This window comes from Sturnira hondurensis, unplaced genomic scaffold (assembly GCF_014824575.4).
Source record: "Sturnira hondurensis isolate 20B ecotype Veracruz unplaced genomic scaffold, ASM1482457v3 Scaffold0023357, whole genome shotgun sequence".
Taxonomy (NCBI): domain Eukaryota; kingdom Metazoa; phylum Chordata; class Mammalia; order Chiroptera; family Phyllostomidae; genus Sturnira; species Sturnira hondurensis.
In genome coordinates, this window is record NW_028095988.1 from 3,801,511 (window position 1) to 3,826,989 (window position 25,479).

The following is a 25,479-nucleotide window of genomic DNA, read 5'->3' on the forward strand; positions in this document are numbered from 1 at the left end:
TTTTTTGAAATATTCCTATCTTTTTTAGGTAGGCCTGTATTGCTGTGAACTTCCCTCTCAGGACTGCCTTCACTGTGTCCTATAAGTTTTGGGTTGTTGTGAGTTCATTTTCATTTGTTTCCAGAAACTTTTTGATTTCTTCCCTAATTTCAGTCTTGACCCATTTGTTGTTTAATAGCCTACCATTCAGTCTCCATGCTTTTGGGTGTTTTGGGTTTTTTCCCGTGGGGTTGGTTTCCAATTCAGTCCCTTGTGATCAGAGAAAATGCTTGGTATGATTTCTATTTTCCTGAATTTGTTGAGACTACTTTTGTGTCCTATCATGTGGTCTATCTTTGAAAATGTTCCATGTGCATTTGAAAACAATGTGTATTTAGCTTCTTTGGGATGAAGGGCTCTATATATATATCAGTAAGGTCCACTTCATCTAGGGTGTCATTTAATGCTGCAAAATCTTTGTTGATACTTTGTTTGGAAGATTTGTCCATTTTTGACAGTGGGGTGTTAAAATCCCCTACTATAATTGTGTTGCTGTCAATATCTTTCTTGAGATCCTCTAGGATTTTCTTTTTATATTTGGGTGCTCTTATGTTGGGTGCATATATATTTATGATGTTAATGTCTTCTTGGTGGATTCTTCCCTTGAGTATTATGAAGTGACCTTCTGGGTCTCTCTTTATTGCCCTGTTTTTGCAGTCTATTTTGTCTGATAATGAGAATTGCTACCCCGGCTTTTTTTTTCTTGACCATTTGCTTGGAAAATTTGTTTCCATCCTTTCACGTTTAGTCTGTGGTGGTCTTTTGACCTGAGGTGGGTCTCTTGTAGGCAGCATATGTGTGGGTCATGCTTTCTTATCCATTCAGCTATTCTATGTCTTTTAATTGATGCATTTAATCCATTTATGTTTAAGGTTATTATTGAAAGGTACTTATTCATTGCCATTTATGTACCTGTGTTCCTCTCTATCTCTCTCTTTTCCTTCATTTCCTAAAGCAGTCCTTTTAGTAATTCTTGTAGAGCTGGTTTGTTGGAGGCGTATTCTTTTAGACTTCTTTTGTCTTGGAAGCTCTTTATTTGGCCTTCTATCTTGATTGAGAGCCTTGCTAGGTAAAGTATCTTTGGTTGTAGGCCTCTGTTTCTCATTCCTTGGAATATTTCTTACCATTCTCTTATTGTTTGGGGCGTTTCCATTGAGAAGTCAGTAGCCAACCTTATTGGGACACCCTTGTATGTTAACTTCCTTTTTCTCCCTTGCTGCCTTTAGGATTCTCTCTTTGTCTTGGAGTTTTGCCATTTTAATGATGATGTGTCTTGCAGTAGGCCTCTTTGGGTTCCACCTGCTTGGGACTCTCTGCCATTCCTGGATTCATGTGACTTTATCTCTCCTCAATTTAGGAAAATTTTTTGTTATTACTCTTTCAAGTAGGTTTTCTATCCCTTGTTCTTCTTCTCCTTCTGATATTTCTATTATTCGGATATTATCATGTTTCATATTGTCTTGCATTTCTCTTAAACTCATTCTTTCTGATTCTCTTTTCCATTATGTGGTCCGTCTGGGAGATTCTTTCTACCCTGTCTTTGATCTCGCTTATGTGGTCGTCTGCCTCATCGATCCTACTCTTCATACCTTCTACTGTGTTCTTCAGTTCAGAACTTATATTCTTCATTTCCTCTTGGCCTTTGCTGATGGTTTCTGTTTTTTTTTTCATGTTGGTATAGTTTGCAGAGAGTTCATTGTAGCTCCCTTGTAGTTTCTGGTAGCTTGTTGTCAGCTCTTTGAATTTCCTGATAACCAGTGCTTTGAATTCAATATCTGATAGTTGACTTGCCTCTATTTCATCTAACATTCTTTCTGAGACTTCCTCCTTTTCTTTCATTTGGGGATTGTTTCTGTGTCTTCCCGTTTTTTGTGATGCTCTTCTTGTTGGCCTCAGCTTCTTAGATTGATCTGTTCTGGTTCCCTGGGTTTATGGTGTGAACTTCTGTGGTAGGATGCCTGTGAAATTCAGTGGTGTAGTCTCCTGCAGGTATCTTAGTGTTCTCTGCTTCCACCTGCTCCTCTTGTTGGTTTCCAGCTGGTCAAACCTTTTCTTCTGGTCTCACCAGCTGCAGCAGCCTGAGGGGCTATTACTGTGGCCTTTCTTGAGTCCCGGTGAACTTAGCTGGTCTTGCCAGTGCCCTCCCAAGATCCAGACTGGCGTTGCTCTCCCATGCCCCACTGAGAGCAGATTTTTCCCCAGGCTTCCCAGCCCTGGCCTGGCGTGAGGGTGCGAGCTCCCAGCCAGACTTTCCTGGTCTTGCAGGATTGGGTGCGGACCTTTCTCAGTGCTGTGGCTGAACACACATGGCAGCTCACAGTTCTTCCAATCTGGCAGCCACAGCCTGACTCCCGGTACTTCTCAGTCTGCGCCGGACTGGGTAGGGATGGAGCTGATGGCTGGCTCACTTCCAGAGGCCCTGTCAGCAGCCTGAGGCTCCCCGAGACTGTGGGAGAGCCAGCTCAGGCCCTGCGCCACAGGGAATGCACGGGCGACTCTCAGTTCTCCTAGGCCAGCAACCACAGCCTGACTCCACGGGTTATCAGAGCTCTCTGATAACTCTTTGCTTCTGAATGCCCACTCCTCTCTCTGCCACTACAGGCAAACCGATCTCTCCTGGTGTTTTCCAATCTGCACCCTGCCAGATAGGGAGGGTGCCGGTGCCTAGTTCTCTCCCAGGATTGTTGTTACCCGCCCTTGGCTCTCAGAGACCGGGTCGGCCTGGCCAGGGCCCTGCCTTGGCCCAGCAGAAGGCCTGCAGCCTCTGTGTTGCTCCCTGTACCTTGTTGATCTGCAGTCGCCCCCTCTCCTCAACCTCTGGTCATTCAGTGTCCGCTACACTCTCTGGAGTCCTGCCTTCTTATATTCTGGGTCCCTGTTGGGCATCCGCTGTACTCCTCTGCAGATCATCCCGGTCTTTCTCCGGGGCATGGAGGGAAGCGAAATCCTTTGTCCCTACTCCACCGCCATCTTCAGAACATCCACAAAGCTGAATCTTTTTTTAAAAATATTTTTTATTTATTTTCAGAGATAGGGGGAGAGAAGGAGAGAAATATCAATGCGTGGTTGCCTCTCATGTGTCTCCCATTGGGAACTGGCCTGCAACCCAGGCATGTGCCCTGACTGGGAATCGAACTGTGATCCTTTGCGTCACAGGCCTGCACTCAATCCATTGAGCTACACCAGCCAGGCCCCACATAGCTGAATCTTTATATCTGCATCTACATTTAGTTGGTTGCTATATCACCTTTCACATAGTTTCTGGAAAACTTCACTCTATACTCCTGAGAATGAGAATGAAAAAGAGAATCATCATTATAGTATTATTATAAAAAAAAGTTTTGACTTAAATGTTCCTTGAGAATGTCTTCCCCACACATTGAGAGTTGCTGTTTATAGTTGTTAGTGTTTTCACTTTTTGCCTCTGTGTTTATAGATTTTTTTTCTGTCTAGTGTCAGGAAGAGGTATCCATTTTCCTTTTCCCCCCTCTTACTCTCTTGATCACATCACTTCATGTTTCTTCTGGGGCTGGGGTTTCACTTGACTGCTCGTTCACTGATCTGTATTCTCAAACTTTTTCTAGTCTGTTACGCTCTGCTTTTCTTTTCTCTGTGTACTTTGCAGATTATTTTAACTTAATTCATGGCTCTTCAATGATAGCACTTCCTGAGGTTCTCTTTTTACTGCATTTAAAAAAGTTTTTTCCCTAGTATTAGTTAAAATTTTTTTTAAAGATTTTATTTACTTATGTATTTAGAGAGAGAGGAAGGGAAGAAGAAAGAAAGGTAAAGAAATATTGATAGGTTGTCTCTGGAATGCCCCCAACTGGGGGCCTAGACTGCCCCAACCAGGAGTCAAACTGGCGACCTGTTACTGGTTTGCAGGATGATTCCCAACCCATTTCGCCACACCTGGCAGGGCTACCTTCTTAAAACTGTATGAACTTTGTTCGGACAGTCTCATCTGTCAGTGTCAGCACCTTCTATGTATATGCCCCTCACATCTTTGTCTCTATACCTGACCTCTCTCTTGAGTTCTAGACCTCATATTCAAAGGCCTGTTGGACGGCTCCAGCTGTATATCTGANCCCTCAACTGGGGGCCTAGACTGCCCCAACCAGGAGTCAAACTGGCTACCTGTTACTAGTTTGCAGGATGATTCCCAACCCATTTCGCCACACCTGGCAGGGCTACCTTCTTAAAACTGTATGAACTTTGTTCGGACAGTCTCATCTGTCAGTGTCAGCACCTTCTATGTATATGCCCCTCACATCTTTGTCTCTATACCTGACCTCTCTCTTGAGTTCTAGACCTCATATTCAAAGGCCTGTTGGACGGCTCCAGCTGTATATCTGAATTCATTGTCTTTCACTACAAATAATAAAGTCTTATGCCAATAATTGGTATTAACTTTCACCCAGTCACTCAAGACAAGAAATCTGTGTGTTATCTTTTTTTCCACTTCACTCATGTAATTAATGGCAAGTCCTTTTCTAGTTTATTTCCTTCTGTTTGTTTCTGCTCTTGCTGCCCTAGTTAAGCCCTCATCTTCTCTTGGATTATAATGCTTGAATTGTTACATTTGCCTTTATACTCTCCTCATACCCCATTTCCCACAGTTATTAACTGAAAATCTGACTTAATATTTCCCTGCTTAAAACATTTTTCTTTCATTCAGAATAAAACCTAAATTTGTGCGAATACCTGAATGATCTGTGGACACTACTATTAACTCTTTAGTTCTTCCAGAACACCTTAAATGTGAACATAATTTAGAAAATAAAAGTTTATGTTTAATGTTTTTTTTATTCATAGTAAAAGTGAGGATGATGAATGATGTAATAAGCTAGCACTTATTGAAAAGAATTTTTTTTAATGTTTAGAATCTTTACAAACTTTTGCTAAATCACTTGTAGTTTCTCCAAGGAACTTGTAGTTACTTTGAGATTGGAAATTACATGTAGGTTTCACCCTCTAACACTACACTGTTCAATATGGTAGTCCTTTGAGTATTGAGCACTTCAGATGTCGCCACTCCAAATTAAGATGTGTTGTAAGTATAAAATATACATATGGTTTTGAAGATTTAATACGTAAGAGAATATAAAATGCATCAGTAGCTTTTTATATGTTGAAATGATGATTCCTTGGATATATTAGGCTAAATAAAATACATTAAAATTAATTTGTTTGTCTTTACTTTTAAAAATGTGGATACTAATAAATGTGGAGTGTTTTCTGTTTTATGTAATTCTAGAAGATAAAAAATGAATTTAATTGCATTCTTTTGGTAATTTTGTTTATTGTTGTAGGTGCTAGAATTGATATGCACTCGTGAGTCTGGAGCTGTCTTCGAGGCTGGTGGTTTGAATTGTGTGCTTACCTTCATTCGTGACAGTGGACACCTGGTTCATAAAGATACCTTGCACTCCGCCATGGCTGTGGTATCAAGACTCTGTGGCAAAATGGAACCTCAAGATTCTTCATTAGAAATTTGTGTGGAATCTCTCTCTAGCTTATTAAAACACGAAGATCATCAGGTAAGTAAAACACTGTTGTGTAATTTGATTTCAAAAGTGATTTTATAGTGTCCTGTATTTATAACTATGATACACTGTAGAGGTCATTCCATATTTTCTTTTTCTCACTTTATGTCTATATGGTAATAATTTTTTGTTTTGGCAATGCAATATTTTAACTTAAAAATGATATGCATTTATTTTTAAGATTTAAATATTTTAGAAATACATCATTTTTAAAGCCACACTTGTTGTAATTTGTTGACTGAGCACAATTTTGTTTACATAAAAAGACCGTTCTCACTGAAGTAAAATAGTGTAGCATTGAAAATATGTGTAAACTTTTGTTGCATTGAAAATATATGTAAGCTTTTGTTGAATTAGAATATTTGAAAATATAAAACTTGAGTTTTAATGCTATTTATTTATTTATTTATTTAAGCAATCCTCACCTGAGGACATGCTCATTGATTTTAGAGAGAGGGGAATGGAGGGAGAGAGAGGTAGGGGGACACATCGATGTGAGAGGAAAATATCAATAGGGTACCTGTTCTACGCATGCACCCTGACTGGGCACTGACCTGCAACCCAGACATTTCCCTTGACTGGGAGTTTAGCCTGTGGCCTTTTGATTAACCAGACGACGCCCCAAACTTGCCATACCACCCAGGGCTACTTTTAATACTTTTTTTTTAAAGATTTTATTTATTTATCTTTAGAGAGGAAGGGAAGGAGAGAAGGAGAGAAGTATCAACGTATGGTTGCCTCTAGTGAGTCCCCTGCTGGGAACTGGCCTGCAACCCAGGCATTTGCCCTGACTGGGAATCGAACCACAATCCTTTGGTTCGCAGGCTTGCACTCAATCCACTGAGCTACGCCAGCCAGGGCTCTTTTAATACTTTTTAAACATCAGATATTAAATTTTAGTTGATATTCATAGATTACTTTGGCAGTGTTTTACATAATAGTAATTAATATGGAGATTTTACTGTCCAACTAGGTCCTTTACATATGTCATATCATTAAGCTCAGACAATGAATTATAAGTACTTTTATTCCCATTTTGCAGCTAAGGGAACTGAGGCCTTGAGCGGTTAGGTAACATCAAATAATGTGTTTGAATGTGTGAAGGTGGAGCCAGGATTAAAATTTAGACAGTTTGTAAACCTTAATCTCTTTGCCACAGCTGCCTTACTTGTAGTGTCAGTATTGAAAGAAGCAGTACTAGTCCTTTTATTTAGCTGAATTTTATCAGTATACATATTCTTTATATCATTAGGTTTCAGATGGAGCTCTGCGATGTTTTGCATCACTAGCTGATCGATTTACCCGTCGTGGTGTTGACCCAGCTCCATTAGCCAAGCATGGATTAACTGAGGAGCTGTTATCTCGAATGACTGCTGCTGGTGGTACCATATCAGGGCCATCATCAGCTTGCAAACCGGGTCGCAGCACCACAGGTGCGCCTTCCACAGCTGCAGATTCCAAATTGAGTAACCAGGTGTCAACAATTGTAAGTCTGCTGTCAACACTTTGCAGAGGCTCTCCAGTAGTAACACATGTAAGAATGTTTTTGAGTCTTTTATTTTTAATCTTTCAGAAAAAGTGTTTTTTGTATGATGCAGATATATTAAACTCTCTTTTTCCCTATTCTCTGTCTAGGATCTCCTGAGGTCAGAGCTTCCAGATTCAATTGAAAGTGCATTGCAGGGTGATGAAAGATGTGTTCTTGATACCATGCGTTTGGTTGACCTTCTCTTGGTGCTATTATTTGAAGGACGAAAGGCTTTGCCAAAGTCTAGTGCTGGATCTACAGGGAGAATCCCAGGACTCCGGAGACTGGATAGTTCTGGGGAGCGCTCACATCGGCAGCTTATAGACTGTATTCGAAGTAAAGATACTGATGCCCTTATTGATGCAATTGACACAGGAGGTTGGAAATACTTTCTTTTAATATAAAAAGAAAACTGAAGTAAAGAATTATATAGGCATTTTCTAGTTTCTGGATTTTGGACAGTATTTTTAACAACTGTGCCAGATAGCAGAATGGCCATTGCTTTCTATGACCTCCCTTCTCCCATGTATATAATTATCAGCCTGGTGCAGGGTAACACCTGAGTAAATGCTTGTTGAATGAGTAAGTGAAATTTTGCTTTATTATTGCCAGAACAAGATCCTGCCAATTCTGAGGTGAATTGCAGATTGAATTTACTGTGTTATATCCTTAAGACTAATGAAATTTACAAAAGTTCGTTATTATAATACATAGTAAATTTTTAGACTGCTTCATGAGGTGGCGAATGAAATATAAATTATCTTTTGTGTTCTTTTGAGTATAGATGAGGATTCGTTTCTTTTCCACAGTTACGGCATGAAGCAGTACCCCGTTGAGTTGTGTTATATATTTAGGTTTTTTCCTTTCTTGTATATATAGATTTTAAATATTTTATTTATTTATTTATTTTCAGAGAGAGGGGAAGGGAAGGAGAGAGGGAGAGAACTATCAATGTGTGGTTGCCTCTCACGTGTCCACCACTGGGAACTGGCCTGCAACCCAGGCATGGGCCCTGACTGGGAATTGAACCGTGATCCTTTGCTTCACAGGCCCGCGCTCAATCCACTGAGCTACACCAGCCAGGGCTTTTCTTGTATATTTTTAAGGATTTAATCCTTGTCAGTCTTCAGTGGATTTAAAAATTTTAGAATACTTTCCTGTCATAAATACTCTGGAAACAATTTTTTGAATACTTAAAAAAATATATTTTATTTATTTTTTTTAGAGAGAGGGGAAGGGAAGGAGAAAGAGTGGGAGAGAAACATTAGTGTGTGGCTGCCTCCCACGTGTCCCCCACCGGGGACCTGGCCCACAACCCAGGCATGTGCCCTGACTGGGAATCGAACCAGCGACCCTCTGCTTCACAGGCCTGTGCTCAATCCACTGAGCTACATCAGCCAGTGCTGAATACGTTTTTTAAGCAGAATTTAAATTTGCTGATTATTTACTACTCTGTAGTTGATCTAAATGTTTAAAACATACTCAGTAGTTATTATTAATAATAATTTTTTAATGACCCACTTTAGAAAAGTTTAATATTATTTTGTTGGCTTTTAAAAACCTTATTTTTTTCCTTTAAACTTTTAGCCTTTGAAGTAAACTTCATGGATGATGTTGGTCAGACTCTATTAAACTGGGCCTCTGCTTTTGGAACTCAGGAAATGGTAAGCTGATGAATAAAAACTAATGTTTTAAATCAAAGGTAGAAATATTAATAACACAGCTTTATGATTCTTCATCATTTTACAGGTAGAATTTCTTTGTGAAAGAGGTGCTGATGTTAATAGAGGTCAAAGATCATCATCATTACATTATGCTGCATGTTTTGGAAGACCTCAAGTAGCAAAGGTAAAGTCCAGATTTTTAAATTACTAATTTAATATTTGACATTCACATGGTTCCAAATTAGAATGATATAAAAACTTTTTTCTGAGTCATGCTTCCATGCTGTCTTTATTCACCTCATTTCCCCTGGCCCACTATAGGTAAGCATTTTTAATTTTTATTACATGTTTATTTTTTTAGTGTTTTAAATTCAGATACAAGCAAAAGTAAATATGTATGCTTTTTACCTCCTTTTCTTATGCAAAATGTAATATTTATATACTGATCTGTACTTTGCCTTCTTCCTGGAGAACCTTTCAACATCTGTATACTTAACCCTGTGTAGATGTACTGCAAGTTTATTCAGCTAGTCACTTATTGGTAAACACTTGGTTGTTTTCCAGTTTCTTATTCTTGGCAGTAAATAACTCTTATAGGCATTCCTCAGAGATTTTAATAAAGTGTAAGTGTTGCAATAAAGCAAGTCCTAATCCTTTTGCTGATGGGAGGGTCTTGCCTTCCATTTGTTAAACAAAACAAAAACAAAGCGCAGTATCTGTGTAGCACAGTAAAACAAAGCACAATAAAATGAGGTATTTTCCTGTACATTTTTGTATTGTTTGTATTTAATAACCATATATTCTCTTTCCAGAAGAATCATAGTGTCTTTGACTTTTAGTTTACCAAAAGAATTTGGAGAATCTTTTTATAGTTAGAAGAAATTGAGGTTCAGAAAGTCGAATGGTAAGGACGAAGCCAGGTGTATTATCTAGGGCTCTAGAATCTTTCTGTGAAGTAATTTGGCACAGTGCAGCCTTAGTTGACTACGAAGTCAGGCCTACCTGGATTCATGTCTTAGCTCATTAGCAATAAAGGCCAAATTTATGGTCTTGATCAAATTTCTTAAGTTTGACTTGCAATTTTATCAATAAAATATATATTCCTTGTATGATTATTGTAGTAATTAGAAAAAAAGCACATAAAAAATAAAAATGCCATGAAAAAGCAACTGGTATAGTAGTTGGCACATTGCAGATGCTCAAATGGTAGCTGCTTTTGTCATTTTTACACTATCAGAACATTTTTTATGATAACTTAGTCTTCTAATCTGGGAAAGGTGGTCTCTTCAGCCTTGAATTCTGTCAGTTTGAATTAACTTTTAGAGAGAATGAGGCTTGTTAGGGTGATGAAAATTTTAATACGCTGTTTTCTTTTGACCTGTACTATACTGTAGTTATGAGTGTCTGAGTAGGAGAGTAGCCAAATGAATTGTATCTGATCCTAACCTGTAATGATTATACATTGGCCCACAATGAGCCAAAAGTGCTGTCACTCAGGATGGTATAATAAGGAGCACTCACTATGCACTTTGACTGTGACAGCCAGTATCTTAAGCATTGAACACCTCTTGCTTAATCTTCACAGGTTCTTCTGTTTTTAGTTGATTGTAAGATATACCTCCATGTTCCTCCCCCACCCTGTGTATATTTTAACATCTCTTTTTTTTAACTTTTTTAAACATCTCTTAAATAGGAAAATGTCTTGTAATTGCTGTTGAAGAGGTACAAATTGCAGCATAGTTATTACCTGTTTGTGCAACAAAATTTGTCAAATTGATTTTAGTAATTTGAATGAAAAACCCTGTGTGAGAGAAGAGCACTCTCAGAATGCTGAACCACTAATGCTTTTTTAAGGCATAGATAGATAATTAGCATTTTGTATAGAGATGCAAATTTGGTGGCTATAAATCAAATAATGATAATTATGAATTCTATGCTCAGAATGTGAAGTTACAGAAATGCTTTACTATATTTTATAACTTGCATATTGTTCCAGTAATATGTAAAAAAAATCTAAGTTTAAAAAAGTTTTTCATTAAGTTAATTTAAAAAGTTCCAAGCAAAAAAAAAGCATTGTTGTAAAGTTTGATTGGCATTGTTTTTTCTTTCTTAGGAATACTTAGATTTAATGAAATACTGAATTATTGCGACTCAAACCCCAGCAGTTTGGAGTTTTTAGGCTGCATACTTTCTTGATGTCTGTATGGATGCACTTATTTGTCAGATATATGTGTATCTATCACATTTATTACATTATAACAGAGTTCAAAAAAAACTAGCTTGGAGGCTGATAGGAAAAATGTGAGGTGTGTTCTCTGTGCAAAAGGGCTTATAGTCTGCTGGAAAGAGAGTCCAATGTCCATTAAAAATTGGTGAAGAGTGTAATTTGTGTTTACGAGCTAAATTTTGTAGTGCATTCTAAAAGAATTGATTTAACTTGGTTTTGTTGCATTGATTTAAATTGATTTAATTGGTAGTATATAGGAAATGAAGAAGATGATTACCATGTCACAAGCTGAATCCTAGTAGCTCCAAAATTGGAAGGCATACTTTGATAAAGAGGATGACAGTTTCATGTGAACATACTTAATTTGAGTTGTTAATAAACAGGTGAAATTACTCTGTAATTTTTCTCAGGTTATAAATAGATGAATTTCATAGTGATGTATGCAAAGGTAGATTTAAATTGGTATCTGTTTGATTAGGTAATTCTGTAATTTAAAGTATATGGGTATAACCTAAAGATTGCACAGTTGGGTATTAAAGAAAGAAAGTGTTAATTGTCAAATTAAATGCCTTTTTTTTAGACTCTATTACGGCATGGTGCAAACCCAGATCTGAGAGATGAAGATGGGAAAACTCCATTAGATAAAGCTCGGGAAAGGGGCCATAGTGAAGTAGTAGTTATTCTTCAGTCTCCAGGTGAGGGGTAAAACTCTTTTCCTTTTAAGCCATCTGTTACTACTTTTCAGCTTTACTACCATAGAAGTAGCTTTTTGTAGACATATTAACATTATGTAAGTGAAATGTTTCTGTGAAATTAAATAATGATATACCCTTGCATTTGATAAACCTTTAACAGTGTACTATTCTGTGTTCTTTGATACTATGGCTGCATGATTTTAGAGAGACCAAATCAAAAGTTTAGGGGTATGGGAAATCATAAAGAGTAGTTGGGTATTGTATAAAGTACTTTGACCAAATTTTTAAGTTTTCACAGAGTAGATAAATACAGAGCCTCTGTGAAATAATTTTTAGAATCAGGTGGAGTTTTTAAAATTATCTCCTTAGGTTGTGATTTAGCTCTTTGGAGGTACTAATGTTTTTTAGTATTCTTACAAGCACCTTTAATAGATACAACATCCTAATTTCAATTTAATTATTGTTAATTGGGGACAGTTAATAGTTTGGTGTTTGATACATTTTAATATTTTTTTCATTGAAAGGAAATTTTTTGAAAAATTATTTTACTGAATCATATTTGTCTGCAGGTGACTGGATGTGTCCAGTTAATAAAGGAGATGATAAGAAAAAGAAAGATACAAACAAAGATGAAGAAGAGTGTAATGAGCCAAAAGGAGACCCAGAGATGGCACCCATATACTTGAGAAGGCTATTGCCTGTGTTTGCACAAACATTTCAGCAAACTATGCTGCCTTCAATAAGGTATACTTTTTGTATTTACTTACTAAATTATGCCAGATACATAGTTTTATTTATCTCCCTTTTCCCACAAGGATTGGGAGTTTATTTTAATATTGCAAAGGTATAATAAGAATAAAAATTAGATTGGAGAGTTAAATCTTTTTGTCTAATCTGACTTAAGAGAAGTTTAGAAAATCAAGAGGACTAGGTTTTTAACAGTTTTTGTAGCTCTCTGAATATCAACTCTAGGGAAATTTTCATAAGTAAGCATTTATTGGGCTTTATGGAAGCTTTTTTCCTTTTTTAAAATTGTTGTTCTATTACAGTTATTCCCATTTTTCCCCCATAGCTCTCCCCTCATGCTCCTGGCCCCTCAGCTCCCACAGTCAGTCCCCACCCCATTGTCCATGTCCATGGGTCCTTTATACATGTTCCTTGACTAGACCCTTCCTCTTCTTTCCCCGTCCTTGTGGAGGCTTTTTGGTAGAGTCAGTGTGAGTTGGTTTTTGGAGGAGTTGCTCAAAGAAATGAGACTTGGCTCTTGCTTACTGTACCCTTACAGGTAAGGGTAAGAAAGCTAACCTTACAGGTTAGTAAGAAAGATGAGCAATAATAGAGTGGTAATTGATAGATTAGACATATAATAAGAGTTCCCAGGAAATGTAAGTTATTTAATAACTAATTGAGCTGGATAAGTTGGAGAGGTTATGCAGAGTTAGATTTAAATTGGATTTTAAGGGTTACTTGGGAGTTTTCTACGTAGACGGATTTTGAAGCATCATTGGGCACCAGTCTGTGCAAAGGCATGGAGGTATGAGTCAGTCCATCCTGGTGCAGTTCCTGGTGGTACTCTCTCTATGGTGTGTCTGTTTAGAGCCTGCCATTTCTATCTATCTGTTAAATACCCTGGCCCAAAGTATCATAGTCTGTAGTTTGACTACTCTGGTCTTTTCTTCTCTTTTTTCCCTTTTGCCCCTTTCCATATAGGGGCAAATTTGTTCCTACATATAGGGCTGAATTATTTTTAAAATCCAAATTATGTAATCACTTTCTGATTTTAACCTTTTAGTAGCTTCCAAATGGCTTTGACTAAAACCTAACTCCTTAGCTCTCAGGCTTGCTAGGTCTTACATAAATCTCACCCACCTCTCTGACCTTATTTGGTATACTCTATAACCCTAGTATAACTCTATACTATTCTAACATTCTTTCTATTTTTGGAATACTCCACTTTTCCTTAGGGCTTTTGCACTTATTTTTCTTTGCTGAGGACTTGCTATTCCCCAGTCTTTTGAATGGTTGCTTGCTTCATGTCATTTACTTCTCAGTTGAAATGTTACATCTACTGACATGTCCACCTAAATTTACCTCTAGGACACCTTTGACATCAATTGTAATGTTTTAGTGTTTTTTGAAAATGTTTTATTGAAAGGGAAGGAGGGAAGAAGAAAAAGGGAGAGAAACATTAGTGTGTGAGAGAAACATCTATCTATTGCCTCTCGCATGCTCCTAACTGGGAAAACCCAGTCTGCAACTCATGCTTGTGCCTTGGCCAGGAATTGAACCAGCAGTCTTTCAGTTTGTGGGATGACACTGAGCCACACCAGTCAGGGCTGTTTAACTGTGTCTACAGAGCTTGCAATCTCTGAAGTCTTGCTTTTTAAGTGTTTTTGTTTGCTTCATTGTCCTCTACAGTAAATTCTGTGAGAGCTGGCATTATGTACTGCTGTATTCATACAAAGACAAGGAGGCTTAGGATAGGGGTGATATATGAGGTCTGTCCGGAAAAAGTTCAGCCATTGTTAATATAAGAAGAACAGTTTGCGTGACATCGATGTAACCTGGCAGCCAAGGAGAATGGATTGGAATACACATGTGTAAACAATGATGCCTTTACTATGCTAGTCAGTGGGGGCGGTAGATGTCATCGAGGGAGCACGTGTACTGTGTGGATGTCGCTTTCAAAATGACTGAATAGAACAACGATCTGCATCCAGCTTTGCACTAAGCTTGAACATTCCTCTATGGAAGCTGTTGGGATGATGCAGAAGGCTGCAGTTATAGGCAACTGGTGATTGGTAGCTTCATCAGGACAATGTGCCTACTCATGCATCATGCCTCATGAAGAGTTTTTTGGTGAAACATCAAGTCACATCAGGTGACTCAGGCCCCCCCTACTGCCTAGATTTGGTGCCCTGTGACTCCTGGTTTATCCCCAAACTAAAATCGCTTTTGAAAGGGAAGAGATTTCAGACTATCAGTGATACTCAGGAAAGTACTACAGGGCAGCTGACGGTGATTGGGAGAACTGTGATATCCCAAGGTGCCTACTGTGAAGGGAACTGAGGTATCATTGTCCTATGTACATTGTTTCTTGTATCTTCTTCAATAAATGTCTCTATTTTTCATATTACATGGCTGGATATCTTCTGGACAGACCTTGTATAGATATTCAGTGAATGCTTGAATGTGTGTATTTTATTAGCAGTTGCAAATTGATATTAATAGAGTGTGGGATATGTTTGGATAGCTCAGTAAATATTAAAAAGGTAGACATGAGTCTTTATGACCTATGGAGGCCTTTGTGGGCCATGATAATGAGTGTGGACTTTATACCACAGTTACAGAAGGATCACTTAAAAGTCAGATTTGTGACTTTTAAAGATCATTTTGGCAGCCTGGTGGAGAAAAGGACTAGAGGAGATAAGTAGAAAAACAGACAATTGAAGGGTTCACTGTAGTATGAACTTCAGACATTTGTCAGGGTACTGGTGTTGTAGAGAAAAAGTCAAGAGGCTGGGATATAGGTTGTTTAGGGATCGATAATGGTGGGGGGCGGGGTATGAGGATGAAGGAAAGCAAGCAGTGAAGGATAACTGACACATTTTTGGCTGAATGATTGAGAATTTGATGTTTGGTCATTTTAAGTTTAGGGGATCATTAGAACATATAATTTAGTAGGATTGAAGTGCCTTAAATACCAGTTCCATGAGGTGACCTTAAAGTGCTAGCAGTCTTTCAGCAATATTAAAATTAAAAGGGAATATCTTAAAACATAATATTTCACTATTTCAGTTTGAAATTTGATCAGAAGAGCAAATGTACTCTGATTGGGCAGTTAAAGGAGTGTGTGTGTGTGTATATATAAACTTCAGCTGTTATATATCAATACTGGCTTATGCTCAATGTCTGCAGGACACAAAAGGCAGACAACAGATTCACGGGGCTTCTGAACAGAGAACAGCAGTTTTAGTGGTGGAGTAGTTTGTAAAAACCTGGTTATTTTCTGTAAGACTCCCCGCTCAGTTTTATTCAGATAATAATCAGCATATAACTTTGTATTAAGGTGTACAACATAATGAGTTAATAATATGCATCTTTTGTAAGATAGACTGAGGACTTCCCACTTTGTTTTTGAATGGCTACATTGAATTTTGAAGAGTAATTAAATGCAGTGGAATTAGTATCAATAATGAGAAAAGACTGAGTTCATTTTTTAGCAGTGAAAATCTGATGATCCATTAATTTTCTTAAAAATTACAATTTGAAAGAAAGTTAGACTTGTGTGGATAAAAAGAATAAATAGTTGAGATTATTGAAGAAAAATCTGAATAGCAAGTGTAAACTTTCAGTAATTCTTTATGGTACAAGAATTTATAAAATCAGTGGAATAGAATATCCTCTCCCCAAAAGATCCAGTTATAGGTAGCAAATGTATTATAATGGAAATTTCATAGTTCATTTGAGAGGGAAGATTATTTAGTAAATGAATTCTACAGAGAGATATTCTACAAGAGAATATCTGCTTTGTGGTTTGATTTTTAAAAGTCAGTTTAGTCTTTTACATTGTATATCTGAACAAATTTAAATTGGATTAAACTGTAAAAAAATAAAACCTTAGGAAAACAAAATTAAAAACCTTAGATCTTTATCATAACTTGATAGAATGACTTTCAAAACTTGTTCATGTTAGTCTTGTCATTTTAAAATTATTTTATCTAAAAAACATAGAACTATATATCAGAAACAATATTATTCACATCCATAAAAGTGCCATAAACTTAAACTCTTAATCCAAATAAATATGCTAGTAGATTGGTATTTGTTAGAAAGCATGAAAGTGTGACCAAGGGACACACTATCTCTGTTATACGAAGAGCACACACAAATTTTTGGTAAAACTGTAAGAGCCAATTTGAATAGATCAGCCAATGACATCATGGCCCAGTGCTCAAGAGGAAATGTAGCAAAAACTAACATGGAAAAATCTATTCCCTTACTAGTAAGAAAATAAAAAAAAATTCAATGGCATTTTCACACATTAGACATTTCAGAAACTTTTAAAAAAAGTAACCATATTGTAGTATGTGTATCTAGTGATAATTTAAGCTGTTAACAGCTTTTTGTCTCTCCAGCTATAATAAGGTATATTGACATATAAAATTATGAGATATTTAAAGTTATGTACATCTTGGTGACTTGATATACATACATATACATTGTGAAAGGATTCCCTCATCTAGTTAATTTACAAATGCACTACCACACATTTACCTTTTTGCGGGGAGAGCGAGAACATTTTGAGTTCTCAACAAAAAAATTTTTTTTAGAAGAGAGAATTTATTTAGAAAGTTTGATCACCAATAGCAAGAAGTAGAAGTGAATGTAGAAGAAATGGATTCAGGAGACAAGTTACAGAGGCAAAAGAAAAAAGCATTTCTCAGCACATTTTAATTACTCAGTACAGTCATGTTTTACAATCAGTCCTCAGACCTTATTCATCTTACAGCTGAATGCTTGTGCAGCAGGTCCTTGAAGAAAGTTATTCAACATTGTTTAGCTGTAACGTGGATGAGGTGCTGTGGAAACTTCACTCTTGTTTATGCCAATTAGCCCATTACATGTCATTTTGCTTAAGGTCATAGAACCTATTCACATTGTTAAGTGTGAGGACTAACCCTCACCCTCACTCTAACCCTTTACCCACCTCTCCCTAAAGAGAGTTATGAAGTCCATAAAATAAGAGAGCAAATGCTGTAGAAATACAGCTGTATCACATATCTCTCTTGGACATCAATAGAGATTTTTGCTTCTACGTTCTTCCAGTGGAAGTCATCTCAAGGGTATTAATATCTACATTTTGGAGCCTGGCATACTATAAAATATGTAATAAACAGATTATTGGCTTTTATGTAATAGACCAGTCTCCTCTTAGTCTATAATTTAAATATGTGGGCATGTGTTTATTTTAAAAGAACAGGTTGCTTGTTATAAAATTGAGGTTAGTTTGTGTGACTTAGTATCTTCTGTGTTCTTAAGCAAAATGGTGAATAAATAGAAGGAGGCATACCAAGTTGTTAATAGTGGGGATATTTTGGGGCATGGGATTACTAGGATCTCTTATTTCTGTGAGAATATAGTTGTAATGAAAACACATTTAAATCTGACAAAGGACAAAAATGCTTAATTCAGAATTTGATTTTCATATAAATTATCTGGTGGTATAAATTGTTAGAGCTTTGTATTTTGGGTTATAAGAAATTATAGGTTAATTACTATTTATACCATTTATTTTCTTAGCAATAATTGCATTGCTTTTTACTTGAGTTTTTTTTAAGACTATTTATTTGTTTTTAGAGAGAGGGGAAGAGAGAGAAAAAGAGAGGGAGAAAAACATCTGTTTGTGGTTGCTTCTCGTACATTCCCAACTGGGGGCCTGGCCTGCAACCCAGGCATGTGCTCTGACTGGGAAATGAACCAGTGACCCTTTGGTGCAGGCCAGTGCTCAGTCCACTGAGCTATACCAGCAAGGCCTTTACTTGAGTTTTTGAAATTAACATGGCATGTTAACCATCATGCTGGTTAAGTATAAAATAGAATAGCAAGTTATAAAAATAATAAGAGAAAATTATAAAAATTATAAAAATAATTTTAGTTTTGATGAGCTCAATACATTAATATTAGGAAATAAATGAAATTACCTAAAAAATGAGCATAAACTAGTGCTAGCATTGTCTTAATTTTTTGTATTTCATTAAGGGTACATTTTTATAGAATGTGCTGACAGGGTCCAGAGGGTAGAGGGGAGGGAAGCACAGAGTAAAAGGGGATGGACTCACATGAATAAGTATGAAGGACACATGGACAAATAACTAAGATGGGGGGGCGGAGATGGGAGGGGGTGGGGAGCACTGGGGGGGGTGCAGGGCTGGGAATACAAGAAAGAAAACTGTACTTGAACAAAAGTTAAATAAAAAAAAAGAGTACATTTTAACAGAGCTTATAAAACCTAATACTGGGTATTTTAGTTTCCATTAATGTATAAGTTGCATTTTGTTTTATTTTAGCTTCTTATGAGTTCCCAAAATTCTTTTACTTTTTAAGGAAAGCAAGTCTTGCTCTGATTCGAAAAATGATTCATTTTTGCTCTGAAGCATTGTTAAAAGAAGTTTGTGATTCTGATGTTGGTCACAATTTGCCTACAATACTTGTGGAAATCACTGCAACTGTCCTTGATCAAGAGGTGAGTTTTTATCTTTTTTGAAGCTCCTATAGATTCCCTTTAGGTAATGTCGGTAAAATGATTTAACTTTTGTCCGAATTTCAGCAAGTTATTTTTTTCTGTGTAAATTATTGCATTTATCTACTCCAGGCAACTAAACTTACTTTTATAATTTTTTCTAATTTTTTTTTCCTCCAGGATGATGATGATGGCCACTTGCTGGCTTTGCAGATCATAAGGGATCTAGTAGATAAAGGTGGTGATATTTTCTTGGATCAGTTAGCCAGACTTGGTGTAATTAGCAAAGTATCAACTTTGGCTGGTCCTTCCTCAGATGATGAGAATGAAGAGGAATCAAAACCAGAAAAAGTGAGTGATCTTAATTGCAGTGGTATCAGGAGTAAGGTTTGTTCGAGGAAATCTAGTAGTTCCAGGTTGCAGTGGGTTTTGCGACAAAATAATGGCAATATGGAATGGTACTATATTTTCAAAAATCTGGTTAATTTAAAATATATTATTGATATGTAAAAAACTTAGAGAAAGGTTGCAAATAAGGAATTAGAGTATTTTCTATTTATAGTCACTAATTTTTGACATTTTGTCCATTTGCTTTCTCATTTTCAGACATTTGTGTGTGGTGTGTGTGTGTGTGTGTGTACATTTAAAAAATATTTGACAGAAGCCTGACATATAGTGCCCTTTACACCTAAAAACTTCACCAAAAGACTGGGATATTCTCTTATTATAGTATAATTATAATATAATCAAAATCAGGAAATTTAATATTTATATAAAATTGTATCTAATCTAGACATAATAATTCAAATTTGCTGTTGTCCTTAATAGCATTTTTTTTCTTTCTGGTTTAGGATCCAATACAGGAGAACGTAGTTACATGTAGTTAATCATGTTCCTGAAAACCTGCAACAGATTCTCAGCTTTTCTTTTTCTTTCATAGCCTTGGCATTTCTGAGGAGGAGAGACCACTTAGTTTGGATAATGGCCTCACTTTGCATATGTGCCAGGTTTCTTCACTATTAGATTCAAGTTACGGGTTTTTAGTAGGCAGACTATAAGAGGTGATGTTATGTCTTTCTCATTGCTGTATGTGCCTTCTCAGTGGCCCATGATGTCTTGTTGCTGCCGTCTTGCTGATGATATTAATTTGGATCTCTTGGTTATGTTGGCCTCTGCCAGGTTTCTCTGTTATAAGTCACTCTTTTTTTCTTTTGTAATTAATTAAGTAATTTGTGGGGAGATAATTTGAGACTATGTAAATAAATGTTTTGTTCCTTGTTAAACCTTTACCAACTAGGTTCAGTATTCATTGCTTATCTTACCTTAGATTATAAATCTAAAATATACCTTATCTGTCTTTATTGATCGCCAAACAATGATTTAGTCCTAATATTTAATGAATGCTTATACTGTATTTGTGACAGGTAGTGATATATTTTTTAAATACTTCATTTATTAATTTTTAGAGATAGGGTAGGAGAGGGAGAAAAGGAGAGAAGTATTGATGTGCTAGAGAAACAGTGGTTAGTTGCCTTGTGCACATCCCCAACCAGGGACATGGCCCACAACACCGGGCATGTACCCTGAGTGGGAATTGAACCAGTGATCTTTTAGTTTGTGGGATGATGCCCAACCCACCCAGCTTTTTGAGAGGATATTAGCTTATGGGTTGTAACTATAGAATCCTGAGAGGGTGAGAGAGGGAGAATATGTGTGTGTCTGTGTTTCCTAAATGTAACAAAACAATAAACAAGGTGATGTTGGGGTTTATGTCCCTGGAATTCTTGCACTCAAGAAGTAGGTGACACATCCTAGCAGTCTTTGTAGAAGTTAATAAGCAGATTCTAACATTTACATGGAAATGCAAGGGACTTAGAGTAGCCAAAGCTACCTTGAAAAGTATCCAAGTTGAAGGACATATATCAGCAGATTTCAAATCTTATAAAGCTGGACTTCCGCCAAGATGGAGGCATAGGTGGAAACACTGTGCCTTCTCCCACAACCAAGTTTGAATACAACAAAGGTTTGGAGAACAAAGACACAGCCAAAGAACAGAAAATTGAATTATACAGAAGTCCGACAACAACTAACCATTCAACCGGGACGGTAAAGGGGTGGAGCCAGCAGCAGAGCAGGGCCGGGCAGAAAAGATCTCCAGTCGAGGGCAAGAATAGTGGGGGAAATATAGAATCTAAAGAACTTGAGACACGTGGTTATATACTAAGCGGGGGAAGAATGATGGGGGAGGGAGTGTGCGGGTGGAGGGGAATGAAGGGGGGAATAGAACAACTGTAATGGTATAATCAAAATATATTTTTTAAAAAACAAATCTTACAAAGCTGTTGTAATCAAGAAAGTGTGGTAGTAGTATAAGATAGATTAATGACACATTCAGGGGTGGGAAAAAGAAGGTTTACAAGTGTTCATATGGAAAATAATTCAATAATAAATAATAATACAAGAATAAGTTTTTATATACAACTGTAAACCTACTTTTTTGCCAGTGCCTGTGCATATGGTCAATTTATTTTCAGCCAAAGTGCTTAAGACAGTTCAATCAGGAAAGGATGATTTATTTTTTAAAAATGCTTGAATGGGGGCCGGGTGTAAAAGGTGAAAGGATTAAGCAAAATAAAACCCCACAAGACAAAAAATTAACAGACACAGACAATAGTATGGTGATTACCAGAGGGAAAGGGTGTGGTAAAGGTAGAAGAGGGTAAAGGGGGATAAATGTGATGGAAGTAGACTTGACTTACAGTGGTGAACACACAACACAATGTATAGATGATGGATTATAGAATTGTACACTTGAAATCTATAATTTTATTAAACAGTGTAACCCCAATAAATTTTTTAAGATTTTATTTATTTATCTTTAGAGGGGAAGGGAAGGAGAGAGGGAGAGAAATATCAATGTATGGTTGCCTCTCATGAGTCCCCTGCTGGGAACTGGCCTGCAACCCAGGCATGTGCCCTGTCTGGGAATCGAACTGCCATCCTTTGGTTCGCAGGCCTGCACTCAATCCACTGAGCTACACCAGCCAGGGCATAAATTTAATAAAAATTTAAAAAATGCTTGCAGAAGTGGATAGCAAATGCAAAGCAATGAAATCTTGACCCTTATCATATACACTATATACAAACATTAACAGAAAATAAATCAGCTCTTGGCTGATGTGACTCAGTGGATTGAGCGTGGGCCTGTGAACCAGAGGGTCGCTGGTGCCATTCCCAGTCAGGGCATATGCCTGGGTTGTGGGCCAGGTCTCAAGTAGGGGGTGCACAAGAGGCAACCACACATTGATGTTTCTCTCCCTCTCTTCTTCCCTCCCTTCCCCTCTCTCTGAAAATAAACAAATACAATCTTTATGAAAAGAAAGGAAGTAAACCATAGACTGAAATGTATGGGATAACATTGTAAAACTTATAACGAAAAAGAAGAAAATCTTAGTGACCTTGAGCTTGACAAAGATTCCTAAATAGGACATTAAAAGGTTATACTCTAAAGAACCGAAGTCAATGAATTGTACTTCAGTACAATTAAACTTTTCCTCTTCAAAATATATTGTTTAGAAAAGAAAAGGGCATACCATAAAGTTCTCTTAGACTATTTTTTTTGGTATGAAAATATTTTAATTTGGCTTAAAACACTCGAGTGTTTTTGTTGCCCAAGGACTCTTGGGTTATCATTTTCTAGAACATTAAGAGATACTCCATTGTTACCTGATATGCATAGTCCCTACAGAAAAGTTTGCTATAATTCCCATTTCCTTTATGTTGTATGTAACTTAACCTTTTCATCATCTGGCTTTTAAAAAGACTTTATCAGTTATTTTAGCAATTTGGGTGACATGCTTTGCTGTGTTAGGTGTGTATGTGTGCACGTGCGTATGTGGGCATCCATTCCTGCTCAGGATTGTTTCATTTTCTTTATCTGTGAGCTTATAATATTTGTCAAATTTGGGAACTTTTCAAGTAACGTACAAGGATTTTCCACTCTGGCTTTTGGGAATGCAAGTATCTGAGCAACTTGTGTGCTCTCTCGGAATTGTTCAGCTTACACTTTTTCACTTGTACTTTGCTCAACCCTATATGTGAGTGGTCTGTTACTCATTAGATACTTACGTTGACACTTTGTGGATTTCTGGAGGTCTTCATTGCTTGACTCCCTCACCCTAAACTTAGTCTTCACATGCTCCATTTGCCTTAGTCTCTTCAAACACAGATCTCCATTTCGTCAGCTCATATTGTTGAATATTGTGTTCCCTTTTTTTAAGACTTTAGCGAGAAAATTGTGCCTGGACCTAAGGAGATTACCATGTTTGTTTCCATTTTCCAGGGAGTCACAGTCCTGGGGTATTCAGTGTTTGAAAACACTTTTATATATTGTGTCTAGCTTTTACTGTTTACAATGGGTGTGCAAGTCTTGGTTCTTGTTAATATTTCATGGCCTGGAGCATAAGTACTTACATTTAGAGAAATCCGTATTTTATAATCTCATCTTAGTGTTATAAGCTACTTCAGGGGGAAAGTCACATAAAATATTTATTTTTTAAAAGTTTGAATCTTATAAAGTATAAAAGTACTTTACCTATATATGTATGCATGCACACCTATAAAATTTATATATGTTTATGGTGAATATTCTCAGTATTTAAATGTTGTCAGCAAAATAAAAATGTTTTAGGATACCAGGTTAGGAAACAGTATTTACAAGTTTTTGTTACAATGCTCTAATTAAAAGATTTTTATGATCATAGGAATAACCCAGTATATTTGATTTGCTTAGCTAAGGGTGGAGCCCTACAGTTTAGTCTTAGGAACTTCTCTGGTGATTCTGCTGGGTTTAGATACCATTTGCTTAGTCTAAACATATATTTTTTACAAATAATCAATTAGGCCCAGAGTGGTGGGGAAGACCTAATCCATTGGTCTTAACCACTGCACTGGGAAATATAAGTCATTCCTTATATAAATTTCTTAACATTTTTAGGACTTCTTTATAAGATTTAGTTGAATCAGAATATATATTAAACTATAGGCAACTGAATATTATTTTCGCATTTTAAATTCTAAATTTGATTCATGTTTGTGTTTTAAAAACACTTATGAATATTTGGAATAGAAATTATTTTTCACATTTTATTGAAAATTTTACATTTAGGAAGATGAACCTCAGGAAGATGCCAAAGAATTGCAGCAAGGTAAACCTTATCATTGGAGAGACTGGTCAATCATTAGGGGAAGGGATTGCTTGTACATATGGAGTGATGCAGCAGCCTTGGAGTTATCTAATGGCAGTAATGGATGGTTCCGATTTATCTTGGATGGAAAACTTGCCACCATGTATTCAAGTGGTAGTCCTGAAGGTGGATCAGATAGCTCAGGTAATATTTGTTTCTGTTAAAGTGTTTTACTAGCTTCTATAATTTGGATGGTTTTTCTGCTTATATTTTGCTGTCATTGTCATAGAAGTAGCATATCCTTGTGATAATAGAACTAGCTTCTTTAATATCAGCAGAAACAAGTTGTATCATGAAAGCATTTCATAAACGCCTTTTGATTGTATAAGAAGAGGTAGTACTATATCTACTTTCATCTCTACAGTCTTTTAGTTAAAGCTGCCTTTGTCTTATAGTGATGAATTATACTTATGTGATGTTGTCTCAAGGTATAACTCTTCCCAAAAGCCTCATACCTTAAAAACTTGTGGCTGTAGGGTTTGCTTTTATGCCTGAACCTAAATTTATCAAACCAGTTAGGATATACCAAAGAAACAAACTCTGCTAATTAAGTTCTTAAAGTAAAATTGACATTCCAATAGGTAGTTTTTGTTGATAAAAAAGAAAAAAGGAATATTCGAAAAGAGTGAGATTTTAAAGCAATCATTTTTGTCTTTATAGAAAGCAGAAGTGAATTCTTAGAGAAGTTACAAAGGGCTAGAGGCCAAGTAAAGCCATCTACTTCAAGTCAACCTATACTCTCAGCACCAGGACCCACTAAACTCACTGTAGGGAATTGGTCACTAACATGTTTGAAAGAAGGAGAAATTGCAATTCACAACTCAGATGGTCAGCAAGCAACAATACTGAAAGAAGATTTACCCGGCTTTGTATTTGAATCTAATAGAGGAACCAAACATTCATTTACTGCAGAAACATCTCTGGGTAAGTATGTAGGTATGTAAGTTTAGCAGATAATAATAAATGAATGTATTAAATTGCAATAATAAGTGTCTTCTGAAATGTCCTTTTTTTAAAAAATAAGGTTCAGAATTTGTGACTGGCTGGACTGGCAAAAGAGGCAGAAAACTGAAATCTAAGTTAGAAAAAACAAAGCAAAAGGTAAAGTTTTGGGTTATGCTGGGTGTTTTTAAACTCTTATACTGTATGTTTACATGATAGATTCTAAGCATTTAAAAAACTGAGCCATATAACAAAGTTGCCCTAATCTAACATAGCTTTAGTTTTTTTTCCCCGTGCTCATTGTTTTATTTTCCACAATGTATATACATTTATCACAGTGTAAATACAA

The 25,479-nt window shown here is 36.6% G+C and overlaps 1 protein-coding gene across 6 annotated transcripts in view; it reads left to right on the top strand.

The window, feature by feature from the left end:
- Positions 1 to 25,479, top strand: part of HECTD1 (HECT domain E3 ubiquitin protein ligase 1) — a 96,093-nt gene that overhangs the window by 31,301 nt on the left and 39,313 nt on the right. For all 6 annotated transcript variants that reach the window (XM_037037535.1, XM_037037537.1, XM_037037538.1 and 3 more), the window contains exons 4-15: positions 5,352 to 5,579; positions 6,838 to 7,119; positions 7,221 to 7,491; positions 8,701 to 8,777; positions 8,863 to 8,961; positions 11,585 to 11,699; positions 12,269 to 12,443; positions 18,807 to 18,945; positions 19,123 to 19,293; positions 24,110 to 24,332; positions 24,849 to 25,112; positions 25,213 to 25,289. In XM_037037535.1, coding sequence (XP_036893430.1) covers positions 5,352 to 5,579; positions 6,838 to 7,119; positions 7,221 to 7,491; positions 8,701 to 8,777; positions 8,863 to 8,961; positions 11,585 to 11,699; positions 12,269 to 12,443; positions 18,807 to 18,945; positions 19,123 to 19,293; positions 24,110 to 24,332; positions 24,849 to 25,112; positions 25,213 to 25,289 — 2,121 coding nt within the window. The remainder of the gene's footprint in view (positions 1 to 5,351; positions 5,580 to 6,837; positions 7,120 to 7,220; positions 7,492 to 8,700; positions 8,778 to 8,862; positions 8,962 to 11,584; positions 11,700 to 12,268; positions 12,444 to 18,806; positions 18,946 to 19,122; positions 19,294 to 24,109; positions 24,333 to 24,848; positions 25,113 to 25,212; positions 25,290 to 25,479) is intronic.